This window comes from Aulonocara stuartgranti (assembly GCF_965226115.1).
Source record: "Aulonocara stuartgranti genome assembly, chromosome: 23".
In the NCBI taxonomy this organism is placed as follows: Eukaryota; Metazoa; Chordata; class Actinopteri; order Cichliformes; family Cichlidae; genus Aulonocara; species Aulonocara stuartgranti.
In genome coordinates, this window is record NC_138958.1 from 26546162 (window position 1) to 26571011 (window position 24850).

General features: G+C 42.6%; 1 protein-coding gene across 1 annotated transcript in view; it reads right to left on the bottom strand.

Annotated features, from left to right (window-relative positions):
* Positions 1 to 22175, bottom strand: part of LOC309700017 (von Willebrand factor D and EGF domain-containing protein) — a 39516-nt gene extending 17341 nt beyond the window's left edge. Inside the window, exons 1-19 of the mRNA XM_082523354.1 lie at positions 21639 to 22175; positions 17274 to 17458; positions 16828 to 17056; positions 16498 to 16563; positions 16138 to 16370; positions 12889 to 12978; positions 12660 to 12801; positions 12007 to 12224; positions 10925 to 10998; positions 10544 to 10820; positions 10174 to 10376; positions 9148 to 10052; positions 8861 to 8997; positions 8618 to 8779; positions 8406 to 8510; positions 6344 to 6458; positions 4461 to 4732; positions 4117 to 4336; positions 3791 to 3928 (exon numbers count right to left, since the gene is read on the bottom strand). Coding sequence (XP_082379480.1) covers positions 3791 to 3928; positions 4117 to 4336; positions 4461 to 4732; positions 6344 to 6458; positions 8406 to 8510; positions 8618 to 8779; positions 8861 to 8997; positions 9148 to 10052; positions 10174 to 10376; positions 10544 to 10820; positions 10925 to 10998; positions 12007 to 12224; positions 12660 to 12801; positions 12889 to 12978; positions 16138 to 16370; positions 16498 to 16563; positions 16828 to 17056; positions 17274 to 17458; positions 21639 to 21741 — 3874 coding nt within the window. The 5' untranslated portion in view covers positions 21742 to 22175. The remainder of the gene's footprint in view (positions 1 to 3790; positions 3929 to 4116; positions 4337 to 4460; positions 4733 to 6343; positions 6459 to 8405; positions 8511 to 8617; positions 8780 to 8860; positions 8998 to 9147; positions 10053 to 10173; positions 10377 to 10543; positions 10821 to 10924; positions 10999 to 12006; positions 12225 to 12659; positions 12802 to 12888; positions 12979 to 16137; positions 16371 to 16497; positions 16564 to 16827; positions 17057 to 17273; positions 17459 to 21638) is intronic.
* Positions 22176 to 24850: the final 2675 nt, after the last annotated feature.

A 24850-nucleotide genomic window follows, 5' to 3' on the forward strand; every position in this document is an offset into this window, starting at 1 on the left:
TGTAGACCCAGATTTTTTTTCCTTTTAGGGGCAGAAACTCCTGTAAACACACACCACAGAGTTCTTCTGTTACTGGAAGGATAATGTGACTGCAGGAATGCAACATCAGCCCCAGTGCTTACGCAAATAATATAAAGCACCTTGAGGCAATATGGTTAATTTGGCACTATGTAAATAAAACTGAATTGAATAGAATATGGATCAACATGATGTCTTTTAGGTGAGAATTCTGGGGCTTTTTTTCTCTTTAGATCGTGAAAGCAACTAATTTAACCCTGTATTAATATTCACCTTGACAAGTATGGGTACGTGCACCAGTGTTGTGCTTGCAGCATGCTGTTAACTTCTCATCTTCAGTTAACAATATCTTTGTAGTTAAAATCCAGGAACCAAAAGTGAAACAATTCCCGTAGACACCCATAAATCCTGGAGTTAGGAACGTGACTGCTCTGCCTAACTCGGGGGTGTCGAACCCCAGACCTCGAGGGCCGGTGTCCTGCAGGTTTTAGATATCACCCTGGGTCAACACACCTGAACCAAATGATAAGTTAATTACCAGAGAACGTCTGGAGAACGTCAAGACATGTTGAGGAGGTCGTTTAGCCATTTAAATCAGCTGTGTTGGATCAAGGACACATCTAAAACCTGCAGGAATCGCCCACTACTGATCATTAAATAGAATGCAGGTTTATGGCAGGATTTGTATTGTGACAAGTATCTTAATTGAGATAGCATTTCTTCGTCACGTCACCATAGCTGCCTAAAGACACGGTTATGTTCCTTGAATGTTGGAGAAAAAAGACAGATCTCTGCATACCTGAAAAATAATAACTGATTAGCCATTAGCCTTGAAAATTTTGGAAACACCCTCTTTGACCTAAAACAAAGTGTGCTTCAACATCGAGGCATTTCCCACCGACTGGCACAGATTGCAACAATATAAAGGAAACAAATAAAGCTGCAGGTTTGCAACAGCAGAAGTTACCATATTATGCATGTATTTTTATATAATTACTGAGTTTTGGTGGAAGCCAAAAGTCTTTCCAAAACAACGTGAGCAGTCACAGTACAAGGCAGCACTATCAGCCATCTGGTTTCCATTCACTGCTGAGTGCTCCTCCGGGACACACGGCTCCAATGAACGAATTCACTCTTTTTTTGGATAGCTGCTTTAATTTAAATGTAGTTGGAACAACAACAAAATTAGCTACAAGTTTGCTGGAATGCTCGAACCAATATCACAGCAACAAACAGATGAACATATGATAAATGCTGCTGGGAAATGAATAGAGAAATTGACTATTTTTTTATTATGTGAGGCTGTAAACTGTACAGAGGGGCTACACCCTCTCAGACAACAGCAGTGCCTGTTAAACTCAGGGCTGTTTTGGAAAGCAGGATTAACTATAGGAAAATAAGTGGTCTCGTTTGGGTGCCGTGACGCCACCTGACGTTACTTAATCACGCCTAGCTTCCTTTCAGTTTCTGCTCAAGACATATACTATTGTGTAGGGCTGGGCCATATTATACCGTTCACGGTAATACCGGTATAATGTTAGGCAACGATAGGAAAATGAAATATCGCGATAGAATGGGAGTAAAACGCGCATGCGCAGTGCCTTTGTTTTCATACGCACATGGCCGATTGTTGAGTGAAACAGATGAACCAGAATTGGTTTGTAAAAATGGTGCAACTTCCGTGATGTGGAACTGGTTTGGTGTTTGTCCGTCAGATACACAACAAAGCACATTTTTTTGCAGAACATGCAAGCGGCCGTTCTAAGATGCTCTTAAATCTGGGAGTAATCTGGGTCCTAAACTCTGTATGCTTCAGGTCAAACAACACTGCAGCATCACTTAGAGTTAAAAACTGTCTAAATTCTTTCATCTTTAATAAAACGATCAGCATTGCTGCTTTACCAGGTGTAACTATAAAGTTTAACTTCCAGGCATCCATGAAAACAAAAGTTATTACATTTAACGGAGTTAGAAGTTAGCAGGAAGCTAGCGGAAGTTAGCTCGCTAGTTTCGCTAGTTACCTAAGCATGATATTGCATGTTCTGACTGAGAGATTTCTGAAAAAATTCAAACGTACAGCTCTGCTATCACTTCCAACATAAATGAAGACAGGAAACTAAACAGCAGTGACGTTTGTAAGGTTACTGAAGTTTGGCTAGCTGGTATATAATGATGTGCTACGTGATCGCTAGCGACACAGCTATGTTAGCATAACATAAACAGTGAAGCTGGAGGACGAACACTAACACTTTTCCACTTATAAAAGTTAACGTGAAGGTTCTTCATGGTTAGAGACAAATGCAATCGCATGGCAGGATGCTGTAAACGGACCAAACTTCAGTCAGGAGAACAACTGAGATAATCCATCCACAATACGAGGTTAGTCATTAATATACTGCAACAACATGGGAATAGAGCAGCTACCAGAGAATTCAACATTAATGAATCAATGGTACAGAAGTGGAGGAAGCAAGAAGAATGAGTTTAATAAAGTTTGATTTATCTGACTGCTTTGTTTCGCTTAATGTGCCTTATAATCCCGTGCACCTTATGGTCCGAAAAATGCGTACTACACACTGCAGTTTAATGTCGCAAAGCACCTCTTTTTAACTTCAGTGGATATTATACATGGTTATGCTCAGGATATGTCAGCCCATTTCTACTGGAAATGCCTTTTGGTTAAACTTTCAGCAAGGAATTTGCATTTGCACTGTTACATTTTTATAAAGCTTTAATGTACATAAAAACCAGCTTCTTGTTTAAGTGAAAATAAATGGAAGGTTGTCTTTTTGCGCTAGTAATGTTGTGGAGTTGTATTTTGTCTTGCATCAATTATATCGTCGGTTATATCGTTATCGCAAATTTTCAAATATATATCGTGATAAATATTTTTGGCCATATCGCCCTGCTCTACTATTGTGGTCAGAAGTTTACATCTACTCATCATGGGCACGAATGTCATGGCAATTTTGGGCTTTTAATGATTTCTTTGAACTGTTCTTTTTCCAGGGTGGAATGATTGCACAGCATGCAATGGGACAATGCTGTACAGCACTGTACAGTTAATGACTTAAAAAAAACAAGAACTGGGCGCACACGTTTGAAGTTGTGTTGGATTTTCTCTAATCCACACTGGGCCAAAAGTGTACATACAGGCTAAAATACAGACACACACTCCCACTAATATTTTGTCGGGTCCCTTATGTCATTTAGCAAGTTGCACCTCGACCAGATGCGTTTGGTAGCCTTAACCAAGCTTCTGGTTCAGTCTGGTTATCTGACCACTCATCATGGAAGAGTTGGTTTGCATTAGGGTCAGTTAGCCATAGACTTCTATACAATCTGACTTCTTCCTGAAACCAGAGGGGTCACCCCCTGCTGGGTATTATAAATAATGCACAATTAAAGAACTTCCACACAGCCTTAATATTTCCAGACCTAGAAGCTACATTTTCTGTCACTTATTCTGGTGACAGGGGCAGCAGTTTAAGCAGGCATGCCCAGACCTTCCTCTCAACAGCCACCTCCTCTCTCTTATGGGGGGCAGAAGCAGATATATTCCCAAGCCGGCTGAAACACATAATCTCACCAGGTCTGCCTAGGGGTCCACTCCCATGCTGGGAAAACCTCAATTAGCAGGCATGCAGGAGGCATCCACCTCAATGGCTCCTTTAAATGTGGAGGAGCAGAGGCTCACGAATGAGTGTCTCTTAGTGGAGCTCCATTTTTTATAAACTGCCTATGGGTAGTAATGCAGTAAGCCCATACTTACCAGTGCACGAAGTCCCATTTCCCACCATTCCTTTGGGGCAGGGGCCGCAGCCATAGGAGCCAAAGCTGTTGAAGCACTGCACTCCCGGAAAACAGGGCTTCCTTTCACATTCATTGATATCCTCCAGACACGTTAAACCTGCCAAAAACACACACAGAGGATGTTGATTCTGTAATCAAAAACCATCACTGGGATTAATCCTCCGCGACTGCAAACATGTGATGTCAGAACAGCCCAGTGTGTCTAAACAAAACAGCCTTAAACATCAAGGGCTTTTATTTTGTTCATTTTTGATTAAAAATCTTTAGGTTTTTAATCATTCTTACCTCGCAGCCCTGCAGGACACTCGCACCTGTACCCACCGGCCACGTTGATGCACTTGCTGCCCAAGCATGGAGCCGACAGACATTCGTCTATGTCGTCGGCGCAGAGTTTGCCCTGAGTACCCTCGGGACACACACACAGGTACTTCCCACTGCCGGCGGGAAAGTTAATATCCGTCACGCATGAGCGTCCATTCTGGCAGCCACACGGCACCACGACAATCTGTGTTGCAGATGGGAAACACAGACACTGCTGAGGAATGTCTGGATTTTATTAATATCTAACAACATCAGTGTATCACATTTACATCAGCAGACTACTGCTTAGCAGCTTATCCCCACTCTACCTCCACAGTGAAGGTGCTCTGGGCGTTACACTCGTCAGACAGCGTAAAGCGGACAGAGCTGCTCGTCCGGAGCCCCTCCTTCTCTGGAACTGATGGGACCCTCCAGATAAGGAGGCCAGCAGGGGAGAGGACAGCACCTTCTGGTCCCTCTTCCAGCTGGAAGAGAAGGGCCGAGCCCTCGGGGTCCGATGCAGTAAACTGGAAGACGAAGTTCTCGCTGGAGAATGTCTGCAAGTCGCTTTGAGGCCGGTGGAAGGTCGGAGGCTTGTTGACTGATAATGCAGACAAAAACAGACTGAGATGCACTTCATCCCACCTCTTATTCCCACCGTACTATTTACTGTCTTCCTACTACAAGCGTTTGATGACAGGAGCTTCCTGTGCTGAAATAAGCTCTTTACAGGGAACCCTGGTTTGGCAAAAACACACCTCCAGGTTTGTTCTGGAACAATCATTGTAAGCACGCATGACCGCCTCTGGACTTGAGCTTTTCTTTTCTTTTCAGCTTTATTTCCCAGTAATGTTTTGGCTGAGGCTGAGGTATGCCACATTAAACAAGAGCTAGACTGAAAATCAGTGGCAACAGGTCTGATGGAGTGACAGATCCAGATTTGACTTTCTTGGTTGAAATCATTGTCAGTATGTACAGAGGAGGTCAGCAGAGAGCTACAACAGGGAGTGACTACAGCCATCTATAAAACACGGTGGAGGCTCTGCCATGGTTTGGGCTCCATTTCAGTCAGTGGTGTTGGAAAACTTCTCAAAATTGATCAATTATGAACACAGAAAATATTTTGAGCTACTATGCAATGCTATCTGGAAAGCATCTGATAGACAGTAGCTTCATTTTTCATCACAACAATGATCCCAAACACACTGCCAATGCAATAAATACCTGGATAGAAAAACACACAGTGGAGCACTATCAGTCATGGATCGGCCTCCCCAGAGCCCGGACCTCAACACTACTGAAGCAGTGTGGGATCATGTGGACAGAGAACAGAACAAAAGGCAGAAACATCCAAAGAAGAGCTTTGAATGTCCTTCAAGAAGCCTGGAGAACTATTCCTGAAGACAACTTAAAGAAATCACAAGAAAGCTGCCTAAGAGAGACAGACTGTGCTGAAGAATAAAGGTGGTCACACCAAATATTGACTTTCAAGCTTGTTAGAATTGTACAAACTCATATACCTCATATACTGTATGTACATACATGTTTATGCGTTTCCTGCCTTCCTAAAAGAGGATTTTCACTTTATTTTGTACTAAAGTGTAAACCGATATTGGTGGACAGCAGCGTCAGTATGGATCATAACTGTATATTTATTATATAAGATGAATATACAGCTTAATTTTTATAGATGCATTCAAGTTCATCTGTATATTGTGTTTTGTTCTTGTGCATTTATTCCTCTGTTTTCTACTTTGTAGTTGAGTTTTGAGACGTGAAAACTGAGAAAATAAAATCCATTTCTACATTTTAATCCTTAAAGTAAGACTAACTGTTACGCTGGTCATTTATTCCAGCGTCCCTTTGCTTTTTGCATGAATCTTGCCTGTCTGTGCTGCTGTGGAAACCAACCATGTGATTTACTCCCGCTCCGAGAGTGGTTAAGTGGCAGGTCAGGGCATGCTGGGAAACCTAAACCTCTGCTCCTTTGATCTGCTAATGGAGACAAACAGGACCACAGTTGGATGGCTACCACTGCACTGACACGGTGAGATAAATGCCTTTTTTCCCTGATGTTGTTCATCTCGAGTTGACTGGAAGGCAGATAGAAAACCAAGTACACGGGCAGAATTTAATGATGGTTCTGAGTTTGTTTAGGTAGAAAATGTTGTTCTCCTTTCAGACGGTGAGATCCACTTCGAGTTGTGTGTACCTTGGTTCACAGACCAGGTGAATTTGGAGGCGTCTGGGTCACAGAGGAGGCAAGGACTGCTGGGATTGGAGTCTCCTGCTGCAAAACACATCCCATCGATGTTGCATGTCCGCTCCTGACAAACAAAGAGAAGCAAACAGATCTGCTTGTGGACTCACTTTTTTTTCAATATTAGCATGTTTTCACATTTTAAAACACATTTTTTTCAGGTGTTTTGTTTAGTGATGAACAGGAAATCAGCTCTAAACACACATCTCTACTGAAGTTAATTCAGTTTAGCTCAGTCTTGGCAGCCACATGTCTACATACTGTTTGTCTACAGCTGTTTGTGTGTTTTTGCTCTGGGCTGTTTGTCTGTCTCCCATAAAACACAGTTCCAGGAACAACAGGACCCCTCACGTACCTCTTTTACACAGAATGTAGAGATTTAAAATAGCCAACTGCTGCTGCTGCTGTAGTCGTCCAAGCAGCAGACCGTCTCGCCCCCCCCAACAGCATGTAAAATGCCTCATCACACTTTTCCACTAAACACCCACTGAATCACATCTGCATCCTCAATCAGCATCCCCGACTAGCACGAACAAACGTTGGAGTGTCCAGGTTTTCATAACATGTCACCTGTTGAGACCATGTGAATAAGAACAGACCAGCAAAAACAGAGCAGGCTGTCTCACAGCCTAATTTATGGGCCTTTTGTCTCCTCCAGTGCCTAACAACTGTCCCTGTGCCCTTCTAGTACAAGAGTGTTTTGCCGTTCTTCAGCTGATGGCTCGGAACAAAGTTTATTTTAGCAATTATGATTTTGTGGATACTTACACACTATGGTTAGTCTTATTTATAAACTGTAAATGAAACAAGGGTATGCATTTTGGTTTTCAAAAAGAAGTTAAACCATTGTGAAAGCTTTGTAAACAAAAGAGAAAAATGATCATACGTCTCACTTGACCCATCCATCCACCCATGACCACAGTAAACATTTTATGATGAGTTTATGATCTTAACTGCTGGTTTCAAGTCTAAAGCTTCCATCACACGGGCCTAAGGACTAGTTAGCAATGATTTGCCAACCACTGGTTGCTAAGAAAAAGTGCAAATTCCTCAACCGGTTAACGAGTGATTACTGGCAGTTGCTAGCATAAAACTGGTTGCCAAGATGTATATGGTGCTTTCAAAGGGTGATCTACTGACCTGCAAGCACTGTCCACCCAGAATTGTCATAGGACCACTTGGTCAATGGATAACATATAAGCCTATTGGCCCTTTGCAATAACAAGATAACAATAACAAGATAATAACAAGAAGTTTTTAAATTATAAATGTAACTCAATTACAATAAAAGTACGGTGGCCCCTAGAGACAAAGTACGTACAAACTCCAAAACACAAAGGAAGTGCTCCAGGACGCTAGGGGCAGTGTTGAGCTCGATTTGCAAAAAAAAAAACCCGGCAAGTTTGTTGCAAACACATGGAGTTGCTGGAAAACACCTGCAAGGAAAGAACAACCACACTCATGTATATTCAAATAATTTTAAAAAAAAAGTTCATTTACCTGTTACTACCACGCACCAAATCCGGTCGTTGGTACTTCCTGGCTTGCGTAGCTACTAGGTAACAAAAGCTTGCACGTGCTTCGGAGCTTGTATGTGCTTTGGAATTTGTATGTGCTTTGTCTCTAGGGGCCACCGTAGAAAAGCATATAAACCAAGATTAAAACTTCTGAAATGTATATAGTGACTGAAACTTTACAATAAAGCAACTGTTTCCTATGATCGACATCAGGGCAAATAAAGAATTTTAAAATTGTGAAAAGTAGCAAATGGGATTTCTCAAATTAAGGGCTCCAGATGGACAAACATCCATATTTTGGCATTTTTTCGACTTCCCTACCCTTTTCTGAGTGCTTTACAAACAAAAAATAAAGATGGCAAACAAATGATGCCAATTTTAATAATGAATAATAATAAAAATAATACTTTTCATTAAGATGTTATCCATCTTAATGAAAAGTATTTTTATTAGCTTCCCAAGAACAAAAACATTGCTCCGTCTTGCATGCGAGTTACCTTTAACTTACAGAGTCCAGAGCGTGAGGCCTCACAGACCTGACAAATACCATCGTAGATTGTCAGCGTCTTTGCCTGGCTGTACTGAGAGCCGTCATTGCTGACCTAGTACAGAAAAAGAGGAAGGCGATAACGCAAAGACCTTTAGACAAAGCAGTCAACACCTAACAAAAGAGATTTTAATTCCAAGTGAAAATGAGAATGAGCCTTGCCTTAATCTCCCAGCGTGCGTATGGTTTGTCATCCATCATAAAGTCTTCTGTATTGATGGCAGCAGTGCTCAGAGATGGTACAGCACAGTCTAAAACCTTGGAGCTGAGGAAGGTGGCTTTTGTTCGCTGTTTTTCCCCTGGAACCCACGCTTTGTTTATGTACTGCAGAAGGAATTCAAAGGAAAGGTGAACAAAACAGCACTTGAACTCTCTTAATTGATTTTAGCCTTAGCCTCATCTCACCTTCAGTCTAGTGGCATAGCAGCTTAGGTCAGGAGAGTCAATGAAACCGAGGCCAAAGACCCGAATGCTGCGACAGTCGAAAACTCGAATATCACAGAGGCCACTGTTCTCCAAATCGGTTATCTCAACCGGTTGGCCTATTAGAAGAGAGACTGCTCAAAGGCAAGTTTTTTTTGACTTGATATAACTAATTTCAAGTTTTAAGAGATTAGTATCAGTGTGACTTTTAATCTACTTTACTCTGTAGTTGTATGTTTGGTATATGTATAACTGTTCCTGATACTCACTGACAGCCAGGCTGCAGTCATGGAAGCTGTAGTTGGGAAAACACTGGCAGCCCCACTCTGTACACTCTCCATTTCCATTGCAGAAATTGGGGCATCGCAGCGCAGTAATCACTTCCCCATGCGTTCCCGGTGTACTGGCCACCTCCAAGGCTCTGTGGGTCAGATTTTCCAGCAGCTTTCTCTCACATTCATTCTCCAGGTATGGCAACAGCGCCTCTTCCCATCCCAGGTCATCTTTAAGCTGTAGGTCTAGCATGCAGAGATCCACTGCCTCACCAAGGCGGCGTCCCAGCAGCTCCCGGCACACTGCTCCAACAGTGGAGTTGACCAAAGCCAGTTGGCATACTTCAAGGGCTTTGGCTGAGGTGAGACCACTTGGCGTGGGCCACTGGGGTTGCACCTCTGGTCGAGCTTCCACCTGGTGATCCTCTGGGAAAAAGTAGGCGTAGCTTTCCAGATCAGCCTGGCTTAGGCTCTGTGCCATTAACACAGGCTGGAATGACGCCTGTCTCTTTGGCCTGTCAACAGAAAGCAGAAGATCCTTTCTGAACTCATCGTCCAGTTCAGGATCCCTGTCACTGTTCTGATTATTCTTGCCGTGAAACCAGAGGTGCCGCGTCTTGACAGGGTGACTGCTGAAGGCAGATATATCCAGAATGCTTTCCTCTTTTTCCAGGCTCTTGATGTATTCGACTGTTGTGTCCATTGAGGGGAACACAGATGTGTAATCCACATTATCATATGCTATGCAGTCTGAGTGAGCAGAGGGATTGTACAAGTTTCTCGTCCCCCTTCCAGCTTCTTGAGAAGTGCTGGATCCTGTTTGGCACCGACAGAAAGGCCTCCTGAGGTCCTGTGTCATACCAGGAGGTGTTTTGTCAAATAAACTCTCACCAGGAGCTATCCTAACACACACAAAGTAAAGGAAAACAAATAACGTTGTGGAGACTTCAGCTGAATTATGGTGGCAATAAGGAAAGATTAGAATTCTGAAAATTAGAAATCTACACTGTGTCCCAGACTGACCTCCAGGTTTCTATGAAGCTGTGCAAGTCATCAGGGCCATAGAACCCACCATCAGAGGCCTGGAAGTCATTGTTGCCGTTCCGGTCGAAGGTGCCACAGAGGCCTTGAGTGTTTCCATAGTCCACGCTGGGTGCCCGGACAGACAGGCTCATCCCCCAATCACCAACATCAGCCCTAACAAAGGCCCCGGAAGGAAAGATCAACTACAAGAGGAGAGTCACATCCAACAGCTAGTTAACATAGTCTCCTCATGCATTAAAAATTCAACTTATATGACAGATCTGAATGAAGGACAGATCATTCTTGCATGATTTTACCATGAATTTAGCCAAATAACTAGACACCAGTTTCCAAATGTCCAGATACCTACGGTGACCTTCTTCCCTTGGTGGGACTCCAGCACCCTGACCCGACTCCCCTCACTGTCACCGAGGTTCTTAAGATCAAGCTGTGGCCTCGTTTCCTGCGGTTGCCCATTGCACATGTCAAAGATGGCAAGCTCGTTCCCCTCTCGCACTACAACGCCGCAGTTACATGCAACGGAGTAGTGTCGACTGCTGCAGTCCCACTGGCGAGAATGGACTTCGAATTCCCTGGAGAGGCTCTGGTAAAGGACAAATGTGCCAGTCTGGTGGTTCTCGTAACGCCTGAAAAGGAAATGCAGATTTTTTAATAAGAATTTGAAGACTTTAACTGTTGCACTAACTGCCCTATAAATGGATTCATTTAACAAAAGCTGGAGGTAAGTTACCTGCCATCTAGTGTAATGATATGCGGGTCAGTCAAAGAGTAGCACGTGGAAGTGGGAATATCCTGGACCGTGACCTGGGGGTGGGAGGTAGAGGTCACCAGAAGAAAGATTAAGGGGGCTATACCCTCTGACCCTGTGGTCTTAGGCTTTGATGTTTTCACTGAACACAGATGAAAAAGCTCCTCAGAGACAGAGTGTCTGGAGGGCTGACATCACATCTTACATAATGTCACCGCTTGTATGGACACAACTAATGACCGCTTAGAGAGGCGCTCTTTAAGTATTATGTCAAACCATCAAACAAGTGCATGTTTGGTCCTGAACCACAACCTCTCCTTCAGTGTTAAAAAGAACTGTATAATTGTGTGTATGTGTAAACAGTATGATGGAAAAACCTGCTATTTGGAGCCATTGTAGTACTTCTCTTTAATTAAAGTAATACTTTCATTCGACATTTAGCTTTAGAAGCTGGTCCTCTCTTCCTGTTAGGCATAATGGAATCCATTGAAATGCCACTTGAAGACCCTCTATTTATCCTGAATAAGTCCAGGAACCCATTTAAGGACTGTGTTTATTGTAGGACCCTAGCACAAAGCATCCATGGTGCCACAAACCCAGCTTTTACCCACTAGTGACCCTATAGATCTTATTAAAAGCTCCTCAAGGGCCAGAGGAGAGCCTTTGTGTGACAGTTTTTCCAAAAAAGAAAGTCCTCTTAAGGTTGCTCCACATGCCACATTTAACTTGCATGCCTCAGATTCCAGCTGTCGCCCAAACCTCCTCAGGGTTTCCTTCCAAGATCCTCACGAATGGTTTGAAATTTATTTCAAAAGTGGAAAAATCGTCAAGCATCTCTCAATCTGCCTCAAGGATATTGTGTAGGACAACTGTAGCTGCAATTTCTAGCTCTTCAGATCCCAGCAGACTCTGTATTCACCACACAAACAAACCCATTTCCAAAACTTTGTACACATAAAATGTAAATAAAAACAGAATGCAATGACTTGAAAACTTCATATAATCATATTTTATTCTGTTTTTATCCACACGAACAATCTGTCGTTCTAAATGACCTCACTCACTTTGAGGGATGTCGGGACGTAGCTTCTCCAAAGGCGTGGTGCAGAGGGTCCAGGCGAAGCACCGATCAGGCTCATGCGGTTCCCATCACGTGTGAAATCAGTCACAGCAGTGACAAAAAACTTTGCCCAACCGCAGCTGCCTTCACTGCAGGTGTTTGGCTGGAGCTGCACCTGGCAGGCGGACAGCACCACGTTGGAGACCTCATGGCCCAGGCTGTCTGTGGATGTCAACACAGCAGTAAATTAATGTTAACAGACAGCACACAGCTGCCTGCACAACTGTAATGATGTCTTTCTTAGCCGGCTTCAATGCGATGATGTACAAGGTGAGTCTGGGAATAACAATTATAAGATCCCAGAGGAAATGAGAAATGCTTGAAATTGTTTTGATTGTTTTATTAATGCGCGACTGTGGCCTCAGTAGTTAATTCAGCTGCTCTAATTTGTGTTTGGTGATTTTTGTTAATTACCCAATAACGGGTACATTAATGCTTAAATGGGGGCAATATTTGTCCAACTGTAGTGGTTGCTGCAGGCAGTACTTAACTAAATTGCAGGTTAACCTTAAATATACTCAAGCTGTAGATTTATTATGTCCTTGCAGATAAAGGTGATGACACAGACTCTATCTCCTGTTTTCCCACAGGTCTGACCTGGATTGTTGACAGTCAGAGCCAGAGGGACTCCACACTGGTGGCCGATGTTGGAGGTGAAGCAGGGGATGGGGACGGTACTGTGGACAGTCACCTCGTGCTCCTTACTGTTCTCTGCTATGTGGAGCACATCTGGAGAGAACTGAGGAGAAAGGAATAAGAGTCTATGAGGTTCTCACTGAGAAATGAAACCAAACTGGGGTTTTAAAACAGTCAGAGGAGGCTTTACCTTCAGCCCAGCGTAGAAACTCTCACTGTCTTTTGAAGTCGATCTTGTGTGGCTGGAGTTGGCTCTGAAAGTCGACACACTGCAGGAGAACTACAGGGGAAATATCAGCTGAAGCATGAAGTCTGAATCAGCTGCTTTTAAATCGTTTTTTCATCCGACTTAACAACAAAGCCAGACCCCAAAACCCCTTTATGGTTAGAAAACCATCTCATCTCTTTATCCATAACTATTGGTTTCTTATCTAAACCATTTATCCACTACCTTTAGTGGCTACTGAAGAACAAGCATGATGATGGGACATGAACAGCAGAAACTGTAGCTACAAATAAACGCATGCATCAAATAGATAAATAACCAAACAATGAGCAAAAGTGGTTGGGCTATGTCTCTAAACCTAAACATGCTAGATACTGATAATGGACAACAAAAAAACAAAGAGACTTTAAAGCGATGGCTACAGTGAGTCTACGTAGAGGTCGGCCTTCACTCAAACTTTAACCTCAGTCTGGCTTCTTGGCTAGCTTTGTGTTAGCATCAGCAAACATCGCTTGTTAAACTATGAATCTGAAAACTGAGAAACACTAAATCTGGATGTTTAAATAAATCATTTATCCAATTCTTTACTGTTAGCTACAGCAGTCGGTTTACCTAATAATGTCTAACATTTTATACATTTTAACTAGTTTTTCAGTTGTTTATCGTGCATGTTTGGCTCAAAATCTAAATGCGCCGCTGATTTCCACTGCTTTTAGTTTTTTTACACACTTACTAGTTTCATATTTTTAGCCAGCAATATCAGCTGTTAGCATTCTTTTAGTGACCAAGTCCAACGTATTTTCATTTTATAATTGTTTTCATTTAACTCATGTATGCATTTATTTTCTTTCAGTTGCAGTTTCTGCTGTTCAAGTCCCATCATCACATTTGTCCTTCATATACTTTTTTCTTGTTGTCTTTTTTCAGATCAGTTGAGCTAATCTACTTCTGCTACAGAAGTACACACTGGGGTACTTGTAGCCCTTTCTGTGAATCACTGATCTAAGAGAAGTAAAAGATGAAGGTATACTGGAGTTTGAAACCACCTTTCACATTTTGATTGCTCAAACAAACTTGAGCTATGTAACTGTCAACTGATGTGGATAAACGAGAGTGGAAGAGTGCATTACCTTTTCACACTGTGTTATGAAAAAGACCAGCAGTGTGCAACTGTCACTGTATTGGTGATTCATCAAAATGTTTCCAGATATAGCTCATAACACAACAAACCAATGCTCCAAAAGCACTAATATTTAACTCTCTTTCATGGTTTAAAAGAAATGAAGATGACCTCTGACCCTGCCCAGCTGCTATATCAACACACGCTAAAGACGAGCCCCATGAGCAAACCCAGCCCTGCATAACATCTGCTAGACCAAACTAACATAACCCCGGTGTACAGACATGGGAGCAACGTGGTCCACAGCTGCAAGATGACAAAAACTGGGAGTGACATCACCTCGGTGTCAAATGGTATCACGCTGAAAAATCAAATAACTTTGTGTTTCCTAGCAACATATCACTTCTCAAGGAAATGAAAGCTATCAGCAGCCTGCACAGTCTGGCTGTATGGAAATGAGGCTGTGCAGCAGCGTGTTGACATCCTGGAAAGACAAAGGTCAATCATAACAGTTTTTACTCCAGTGCAGGGCAGGAGTGCAGCGACTCAGCGTCAGCTTCAGCTGCAAGAAGGCAATCTTGTCGACAGCTACTCATATTTAGTTGTCATTTTAACCAATCTTCAGATTTCTTTATTCTTTTGCTGCTGTCTGGTTTTAGTGCTATTAGCAATTATTCTTCCTAGTAAATCTTCAGTTCTTCTGATTATTGTCTTGCATACTGAGCTTTCAAAACAAAGCTAAATTCGATCCTCCTAGGACACAAAGATGACGTCAAAGAACATCCACGTGCTAAGGTTTATTGAATAAACTCTTTCCATCGCCCTAAAGGCAACCTGGTAAAGAAATAAAGCTGCTGGCATTCTGATTTGATTATTAATAATAATTTGGAGCATTCTGAAAATAACCCAGAACTACAACAAACCATAAAATGTATCTGGTATTTTCGTGCTACTGTGAATCTGCTCTCTCCTAAGCCCTGAATGCAGATGGTTCTTGGTGCTGGACACTTTTTGTTTTTTGTAGAGTTTTGCTGAGGAGTCACAGTTGAGAAGGTGTTGGTAGCAAAATAGCAAACACTACCTGCGAAGGACAAAACAGGGTTTGCATTTGCTTAATTCAATCTTGAAATCATAAACTTTCATTTGGCTTTTTGTTGCCTGTTAAAAAAAATCTACATTTTTAAACAATGACCAGGAGGACATCTTGACCCACCTATCTGGTGGCTATGTCGCAAACCCCAAGAAATGACCAGATTACAAGATGCAGACAAGCCAGTGGGTACCCTGCGTTGGTGTGCAATGATACTGTAAGGTCTGCCTCTGTGTGATATTTTTCAAAGCCATTTTTCCCTTCTCAAGATAATTAAGTGTTGGGCTATTTTTCCCTTTGCTTTTTGGAACATCTGCATAAACACATTTTGTGGGCCTCCTAATAATGCAATCTTTCTGCTGAAACTGGATAAAAAAACAAACAAAGGAAAACTTTGGCAGCCCCAAAACCCAAGTACTCGAGAATTTTGAAAAAGGAAAGCCACATGGACAACTCTGGAACCATAAAAAATACACATTTTGGGATTTAGGCAAATGATAACGTGCAAAACTTCTCTTCGTCTGCAAGAAGGCATCATCCAAACAGCTGACAAGATGGTATCTCACAAGAAATATCCATATTTAATGTCTATATTTAATATAACCCAAACACTTCCTTTATCGTTGTGCAAGAACAGCTACACTACTGCATGAATGAAGAGTTGCCAAGATTTCAACGTAAGAAACAGCTTTATTTTATATACGTGCGTCGGTTCATGTAAAAATAACTTCCTAGAATTCACTGTGAAGATGTGAATGGAGATCGGCTTAAATGGGACACATATGGAGCAAGGCTTTTCCAAACTGCAACTGATTTAACTTCCCCACCCTTTTCTTGCATTCTCTCGACTGCATATGACACATGTTGCTTCTCTGCGTTTTCTCTGTGAGCCTGAACTCATGAAAAAAAAAAAATCAGTTCAGCATGATCATGGGCCACTCGAGGAGGTCAAACCCACCACATGTGCTCCCCAAAACTTTCAACACAGTCTGGCAGGAATTACCGTTTCTCCAAGCCTGAAGCGAACGCCATCCATCTCCACCACAGAGAAGGGCTTCAGCGTGGCTTCCTGTCTGATCTCGGCCTTCATGCTATTGCTGATGTGTCTGGCCCAAACCACCTGGAAGCCCAGCGTCTGGCTCCATGGTGGCGAGACGAAGGAGCACCTCAGGTGGACGCTGTGGCCGATGAGCTCCGCAGTGATCACCGGTCGGGAGGGCAGGGACGGGACGGCCTCTGAAAGCAGATTTGGGCAGTTGCTGAAGTCACAATAATTGGTTTTCTTTTTAATTTTTTACAGTAAATTGAGGATGCAGGGACCTTCTTTATACAGAGATGAACACATATTTTAAGAGTCTTGTACCTTTGCATTGACCGTTGTTTTCCACCTCCCCTGCTGGGCATAGCCTGGGCCCCAAATCTGAAGCAACTGAAAGATGAGATTCATCAAATATCTTTCTACTATTAGGCTAAAAACATATACCATAATTCATCTCTGTAATCTAAGAATAAAGTTAATTCAGTGAGGTTTTCGTTTTCTCATCCAAATGAATCCCTTAGAGTGGCTTGGCCAAACCATCCAACCTCAGGTTTCCTTTATTAGGGTCTTGCTGATATTTCCATCTACATCAGCTCCAACACTTTCATTAAACTTTGAACTTCTACAGCAAAAATAAAGCAGATGAATGCTCACCTTTTGCACAGTATCCCATGCACCCCTGCGTTGGCTGCAGGTAGTAAACCATGAACTCTCCACAGTTTCGCACCTTGACAGGGATACGGAAAAGGCAGCAGTCTTTGGAACTTCCGTGGAAGAACTGCCAGGTGGCACAGGCGGAGAGCTGGCGGATCTCGCCAGGACGTGGCAGTGAGGTGTCTTTCAGTGACAGCCACACCGGAGCCTGGGTACCACAGCGGTTCATCTGCAAGAGGCCGCAAACAGAAACAGTCATTACCTTTATAGAGGTGGTTATTATACCCTGCACCTGTACTGGAGGTGTCTATTATATCACTTGTTTGAATGATAGATATTTAATGGTGCTTTTTGGCAGTGAAGGAAGCAGTCAGTGTAGAGACTTGAAGGAATGTGAGCACAGACACCTCTGTGACAGAACTTGCTTGTCATTTTGACCATTTTACCTCAACACAGGCGGTCGGCATCTCTGCTGGCTTGTTGTTGATCCAGAACCTGTACCAGCCTGGTGACAGCGAGTGGTCACAGATCAGATCCTGGATGGCGGTGTTCTGGATTTCAGTGGAGTCAAAGTCAACACTTCGATAAGGATTGCTCAAACTCCGATGACCTCCCGGGTAACACTCTGGAGCTGAGAACAAGAACGACAAAGATGTCAAACTGAGAACTCGTGAAAGGGGTAAAGATGGCAAAATAATGTGGAAAAGAATTTGTTCATATGCCTTAAACAAAAAGCTACAGAGAGCGTATGTTATGAGAACCTTAAGTTGATGATGTTCTCTTGGAAGCTTGCCTCTGCAGGAAAAAGCAGTGTTTTCAAACCTTAAACCCCTTCCTCTCAATCCATCTGCTTTGAGCTAAATTAAATGAAAACTGGACATGATTAGATCAGGTCTTTATCTGTGTCAGAGTCCTGCTGTTTAGTTGTGTAAAAGACAGACATTGCAGAGGTAGACAAAACAAAATCACAAGACTTTGGGTGAAAACTTTTAACTTTTACTCTTTTTTTGTTTCCTACGCCACTTCACACTGACCTATGAATCACTCAAGGATAAAAAAGGCCCCACCTCAAGTGATGCACCAGCGTTGTATCTACACATAATAGACAATTTAAAAAAAAGAAACTGATTTAAAATGTATCTTTAGGCACTATGTTACTAGCAGCCTTTCAGAAAAACACATCGTTTGTTCCCATTTTTTTAGTTGGATCTATAAAAAAATGCAAATGTTCAACAGTGAGTGTTTACAGGCAACTGTTAAACACGGTGGAGTCTATGTCATTGTTGATGCTGCCTTTCAGTCTGTGGTGTTGGAGATCTTGTCAAAATTGATGGAATATGAACACAGAAACAGTGCCATCAGATTTTGATCCACCATCCAATACCATCTGGAAATCATCTGATTGGTAACAGCTTCTTTTTTCATCATGACAATGTTCCCAAACACACTGCCAATGCAGTAAAATCATACCTGTATAGAAAAACACACAGTGGAGCACTATCAGTCATGGATCGGCCTTCTCAGATCCTGAACCTCAACATTATTGAAGCAATGTGGGATCATGTTGACAGAGAACAGAACAAAAGGCAGAAACATCCAAAGAAGAGCTTTGAATGTCCTTCAAGAAGCCTGGAGAACTAGCGAACTCAAGACTTTTGCACACTAAAGTACACTCAATATCAAAGTTAATTAATTCTCAGTCTTGCAAAGCCAGAAAAAGGTGAAAAAACAATCAGTTATACACTAAACGGACATAAGCCTCGGTTTAAAGTTGAGGATGAAGGATTTAACTGAGCAGGCTTTAGTTTTAACTTCAGTATGACCTTCTGATTTGATCTCTAAACCCAGGAGTGAGAAAACAGTGTGTTTATTATAACAGAAGAATTATGTGACGAACCAGTAAGTGACCAAAACTCAAAGCTGTCTAAAGGAAAAGGTGACAAACAGAAACAATTTGCTGTTTTGTGTTAGGGTGTTGAACATCTCACCGCCACAGGTTATCTAAATTGCCTAGAATAACAGAAATTCCAGTAAGCCTCTCGCTTCTCTTAACTCGCCCCAGGAAAGGACGCTAAAACCAACGGCACATGACAGGCCTCTGAACACCGCCTGCAGCTGGAAGCTGAGAAGACCGGAGGAATTATTTCCACCAAACACGTACTTTTCCACACCGCCACACTCCCAAAAGCTCTACATCTGTGGAGTGAAATAGGTCAAACTTGTCAGCAGAGGTCTTTGTTAACAAACCTTAGAGGCAGATGAGTAAAGTCACATCAGGGAAAACAAATGTTCAGGGTATTTAGGATGTTTTAGGAGCCACAAAGTCATGATTGGGCAGGGTAAAGTTGCCGCCAGGGATCCCAAGCCTAAACAAGGGCTTACCGGCTGGTCTGCGTGCTGACAGCCTCTTGAAACCAAATGCTTTTGTTTACACTGTCGCCTGTCTGAGCGTCCACCTCGTCTGGAAGCTCCGCTGACAAGATTCGAGGTCACAGGTTGTCCAAACAACTAGGGCTTCAGGAAGGAGGTGCTGCTGGCTAAACTGTTCCAATTGGCGTCTTAATGAGTTTACAAAGAAGTGGGGGAGGTAAATGAGTAGCCCCCCTGGGGGGTTTAGAGTTATCCCACTGGGAGAGAAGACCCTCAGGAGCCCAGATGTGCAGGGACTTAACTGGGAATACTCCAGTTACTCCAGTTTCTCAGCAAAAGTGTTGTGTTATCACCAAGGGAGTTGTTGGCCTTTTTCCCAGAGGGCCCACAGTCAGAAACTACACAGTCAGACCACCAGGGAAAGGGCAAAGAGCCTGAATGAATTGTGAAAATACTAAAATGATAGGATGATGATGAGTTACTCTCACTGATGAAAGCATTTTTTGTGAAGGGTAACACTTATAATGCTTCATTGTCTTTATTTAAAAACACGGTTTGAAGCAGTAATGATAGATAACCAGAAAATACATATTTTGCCACAAGTTCCTTAAAGAGGTTGGAAAGTGGCATTTATACTACTGACAGACCCCGAAACTCTTTAATAAAACCTCAGACTTCAGGGAAAGTGAAGAAGTCTCGCATTGTGTTGGATTGTTAATCTCTAGTTAGTCTTGGGGAGGAAGAACTTTAAAAGACAGGAATTTCAACAGGATGTTTCAGGAAGAGGATGAGGACAAGTGGTTGTGTAAAGAACAGGTAGTTATTAGGACATTATTACATGACAACATGAGTCCTCCGTACTCACAGGTCGGCCTTCACCTGTCTTTGAACCCAACCTTCATTTGTTCTGAGCAGCACACCTGTAAAACCTTTTTATCACTGGACAGTGATGCTGTTGTGTTCATAAAGGGGACCAATCTCTCTCTCTGTCACACACACACACACACACACACACACACACACACACACACACACACACACACACACGCTAAAAACCTTGAGACTTATAATTCACATATATACCTAATGATAACTTTATTAGGTACATCGTTTTAACTAATTACATAGCAGCAACTTAATGCACTTCGGTATGTAGCCAAGTCAAGATGAACGGTTAAAGTTCAGTATGAGCATGAGATTTAAGTGACTTTAAATGTGGCATGGTTGTTGGAGGTTCAGCTGGTTTTAACACTTTTTGTTCATGGTACATCTGCAAGGTCAGCAGGTTAAATGCAGGTTTTTTACTTGATAAGCTTTTTCTTTTCTTTACTACTGAATGTCACGTACAAATCAATAGAAGGCTGCTGTCAACAGGACAAAATGTGCTCAAATTGTGGTAAACTTTGCTTTGGCACAGTAATGTCTGGAAACCTCTGGGAAGACCCCACAGTGTTTCATTTTATGACTTAAAGTTTACAATGGTGTGCTTTGATCTGCTGCTGGACGCCCTGCAGACAAAGATGTGAGCGAGATCAAGACAGGGTGACAGGTTGGAGTAAACTGAGCGCATTTTTGTTACAGTCAGGACTCGTAATCGGCACAATTGCAGCTCCAAGATTTTCTTTGTTTTGGTCATTGCATTCACTCCCATCCTAAATTCTGACAGCTGGGAAAACAGCAGCTCACCAAATCTGACCTTTATGCGCACCTTTTTACAGTCCTCTTTGAAATCCCAGCAAGGGAAGAAGACCAGGGAGAGCAACAATCCCTTGAAATTACTGTATAATATTAAATAACAGTGAATTATACTCTTTAATGAGTCATAACTCTGTGTTCTGATCTTGTTTCAATTATGACCACTTAACTTCCTGCTCTCTTCACCAGTTTGACATTTTTATTTCCATTTGGGTTCAACTTGCCACATTTTTTCCAAATGATAATCAGCTCCATGTTGGTGAATTAAAGCCCACACATGCATGACTTTATCTCTAAATGATGGGAAAAGAACCCCATTGCATGAAAGGGAAAATAAACTTGTGATCAGATAATAATTTCTGCACCAATTAAGAATCTTTTAAAAACATCTTTAGATCAGAAGGAGAGAAAAAAAATCTTTTCTCCAGATTCAAAAATCTAATTATTGTTTCTCTCTGTTTCTTTGTGATTGGCTTGGCTGTGTTCTGGTGCCTTTGAAGGGTCCATTTAACCCTTTGGAGCTGAGTGATGGGAATGCAGTCCAAGTCACGCAGATTTCTTTTCTTTTCTTTCTTTCTTTTTACACGTAACACTTTCTTATCTCTGCATTCCATTTAAGAACACATTTCGAAGTCCGCTCTCAGTCTCGCTTTTTGCATCCGCTTCTATTTCAGCTCAGATCACGGCAAAGTCTTCAAACTAGTCTTTAAAAAGACCCGGTGCGTTTAAACAAGGCATGCACTTACCATGTTGCGCTATTGCCGCTAATTGCACGACCCCCAGCAGCAGAGCGATGCGTAAAAATCCAAAGAACGACAGGCGCACTGAACCAAATGCGCAACAGACCATGACTGCGGCTCCAGGTCAAACAGATGCAGCAGGCTCGGACCAGTCCACGGGTCCCATTGAAAGTTTGGAGAAATGTGGCGAATTTGGGGCAAAGTGCACTTTGTCTCTCCTCCGCGCATTCGCGTTTTGGTGATTAGAGGAAAGCTTGCGCTCCGCTCGCGGGAGACTGGCTTTCAGATCACTGAGAGAGAATAAGAAGAGGAGGGGAGGGGGGTGAGAGTAAATCACGGAGATGGTAGGTGGGTCCTCTTCTCTGTAATCCCCCGAAACATCACGTGGCCACAAATAAATTAATCATCCATCCCATTCGTCTTCGTCAGAGCTGCACAAACACGCCGTGCTCCTTGCAGGCTGTTTAGACCTACGGCTGGAGAGCCTGGGGACGCAAAGCTGTGAGTCAGTGTGAGCAAAGTGAAACTAAAACAACAGTTTAAAAAGGGTCACAGAAGCCCACCAGGGAGAACATGTGCATGTTTCGTAACGTTCCCCTCCTCAACCACAGCGCAATTACTTTTAAGTCTTTAAATCCCATTTTATGTGTTTTGCCGCTTTCTGCACATGGATGAAATAAACACGCATTTTTGAGCAAAAACATCACAAATTTTCGCAGAGACAATATCTCTGCAGCAGACCGCGCACACTGTGTAACTGCAGTGCATATGTGCGCTCCTGTGCAGCTGTATGTACTCAGCGCATGCAGTGAGAGCACGAGTGAAGCTGCGGAGGAAGTGAACGTCCAGTCAGGCTTTACTTTAGAGGAACAGGATTATAAAATGATGCACGAGAAATGAACAGAGTTACTCATAACTCATAGGTTGTTAGCATCGGTTGGGACACTGCAGATAAACAAAGAATGCACTGATTTAGAAGCATATATCCAAGCAAATGCTTCAAAACTGTTGGCACAGGGGGCACATGAGAGCCCCAAAATGTTTTCTCATTCTTAATTGATATCAGATTTTAGGACCTGTTTTGTCATGTTTCTTGTTTTGCAATGTTTACATTGTTCCCTGAGTCTGGACTGCAAGAGGTTTGGCAGGAAATATGCTGGACTAAGAAAGACCTTCTGTTAAAAAACAAAACCTCAGGATGACGGCGCATATTGCTTCAAACCTGGATAAGTGTAGTTCAGCTTTAATGGTGCCTTCGCAGATGTGCATGTTACGTCTGGCATGCGCGCTAATGACACACCCACATACCAACATGGACGGTAGCTTTGAAGTGTGACCTGATGACAAGTCAGATCATCCCTCTCGTCTTATTAGTTTCCCACTTCACAGCAATCAGCTCAGTCCACCTAAATAAGGGGTTTCCTGGCTCAGAGTGGGTCTTTGGGGTTGACTTACGGACGATCCTCCTGTTGGCGTTGTTCCCACATCATGATAATAAATGTTGTTCCAGGTTCAACATTGCAAGTGACCAATCACCTTCTTGTGACGTCATACTTCTGCGACTTCTCGACCTTAAAACAAATTTTCTTCACTTGTGCCCGCCTCTGTCTGTCAATCCAGCGCTCCACTTCACTTGCGAGAAACCGCCGCCTGTCCGCCGAATTTGAAGTCCTTTTAGGATAGTTTTTAAACGGTAAGCATTATACATATGTTCCTCACTTGGCTTGCTGTTTGTTTGCTAGTGATAGGCTACTTGACGACAGCATTAGCTAACCAGTGTTCTCTAGACCAGCGTTCCCCAACTTTTTTGGTGTTTCGTGGCGCAGGGGTTGGGTCAGGCAAAATTGCAGTAGCTTCCCTGATCATTTTACAAACATAAGTGAATAGAATTTGAACTAAAAGGGCTAGACTAATGGTTGCGTGCTGAATCTATGAATCAAAATATCACCTGGAAACATAATTAACTGGTCCACAGCTGTGAAACTGGACATGAGTTCTTGATTCCATGGAGATTAACAGTAATCCAGAAATTAACAAATTTGTCCTGGGCCATCGTGTAATTGTTGTCCCAGGGACGACATTTACGCGGTGTCCCAGGGACGACATTTACGCGGTGTCCCAGGGACGACATTTACGCGGTGTCCCAGGGACGACATTTATGCGGTGTCCCAGTTAATTATGTTTCCAGGTGATATTTTGATTCATAGATTCAGCACACAACCATTAGTCTAGGCCTTTTAGTTCAAATTCTATTCACTTATGTTTGTAAAATGATCAGGGAAGCTACTGCATTTTTGCCTGACAACATTTTTATGACAGCTATATTCACCTGTACATTTATTATATATCATAATACATTGACATGCAATTCTGTCTGGAGAACACTGGTTCGCAAGTAGCCTATCACTAGCAAACAAACAGCTATCCATTTCAGCCATTTCAAGGAAAATATATGTATAATGCTTACCGTTTATTAAAGAAAAGTATCTTGAGTGGAATTCAAACTGCTGGATCGGCGGACAAAAGGCGGTTTCTCGAAGAACATTTGTTTCTGAAGGCGGGTATTTTTCGAAGTCGCAAAAGTATGACGTCACAAGAAGGTGATTGGTCACTTGTAATGTGGACCCTGGAAAAACATTAATTATGATGATGTGGGAACAACGCCAACACGAGGATATCAGATCGTCCGTTGACGTTCATACCAAAGCAATCCTAGTCTGCATAGAGTTTACAGCTAACAACTCAATGTTAGCTTAGACCAGTCATGCAGGTCTAGAGACAGTTTGGCAACCTCTTAGCAACGTTTGGTCGCTAGGGAAAAATTTGTATTTCCAAAGTTTTGGAGTTCGCTGGTAGATGCCACAGATTATGGATAACACTGATTCCTTCAACAAGAAAACGAATCAGAGATCATTTCTTATCAGGACGTTTAGAGGCTCTGGAGTTACCCACAACGTTTTGGAAAGAGTTTAACTCGGCTTGACTGAAAGCATTTAAAATCCCAGTCTCCTATGGTAACCTGACTGTGGCGATTAGGAACAAACAGGCAGTTCTCAACAGGATTGTCAGAAGTACCAGAAAGATTTTTGGTCACCAACGAACTTCATTGGATAAGCTGTATCACCATGCTGTCTGTAAGGAAAGCCTGGTCTATTGTTGCATACCGAGGAAACACTCTTTATTCGGATTTTGAACTAATGCATCTTGAAAAAGTGTGA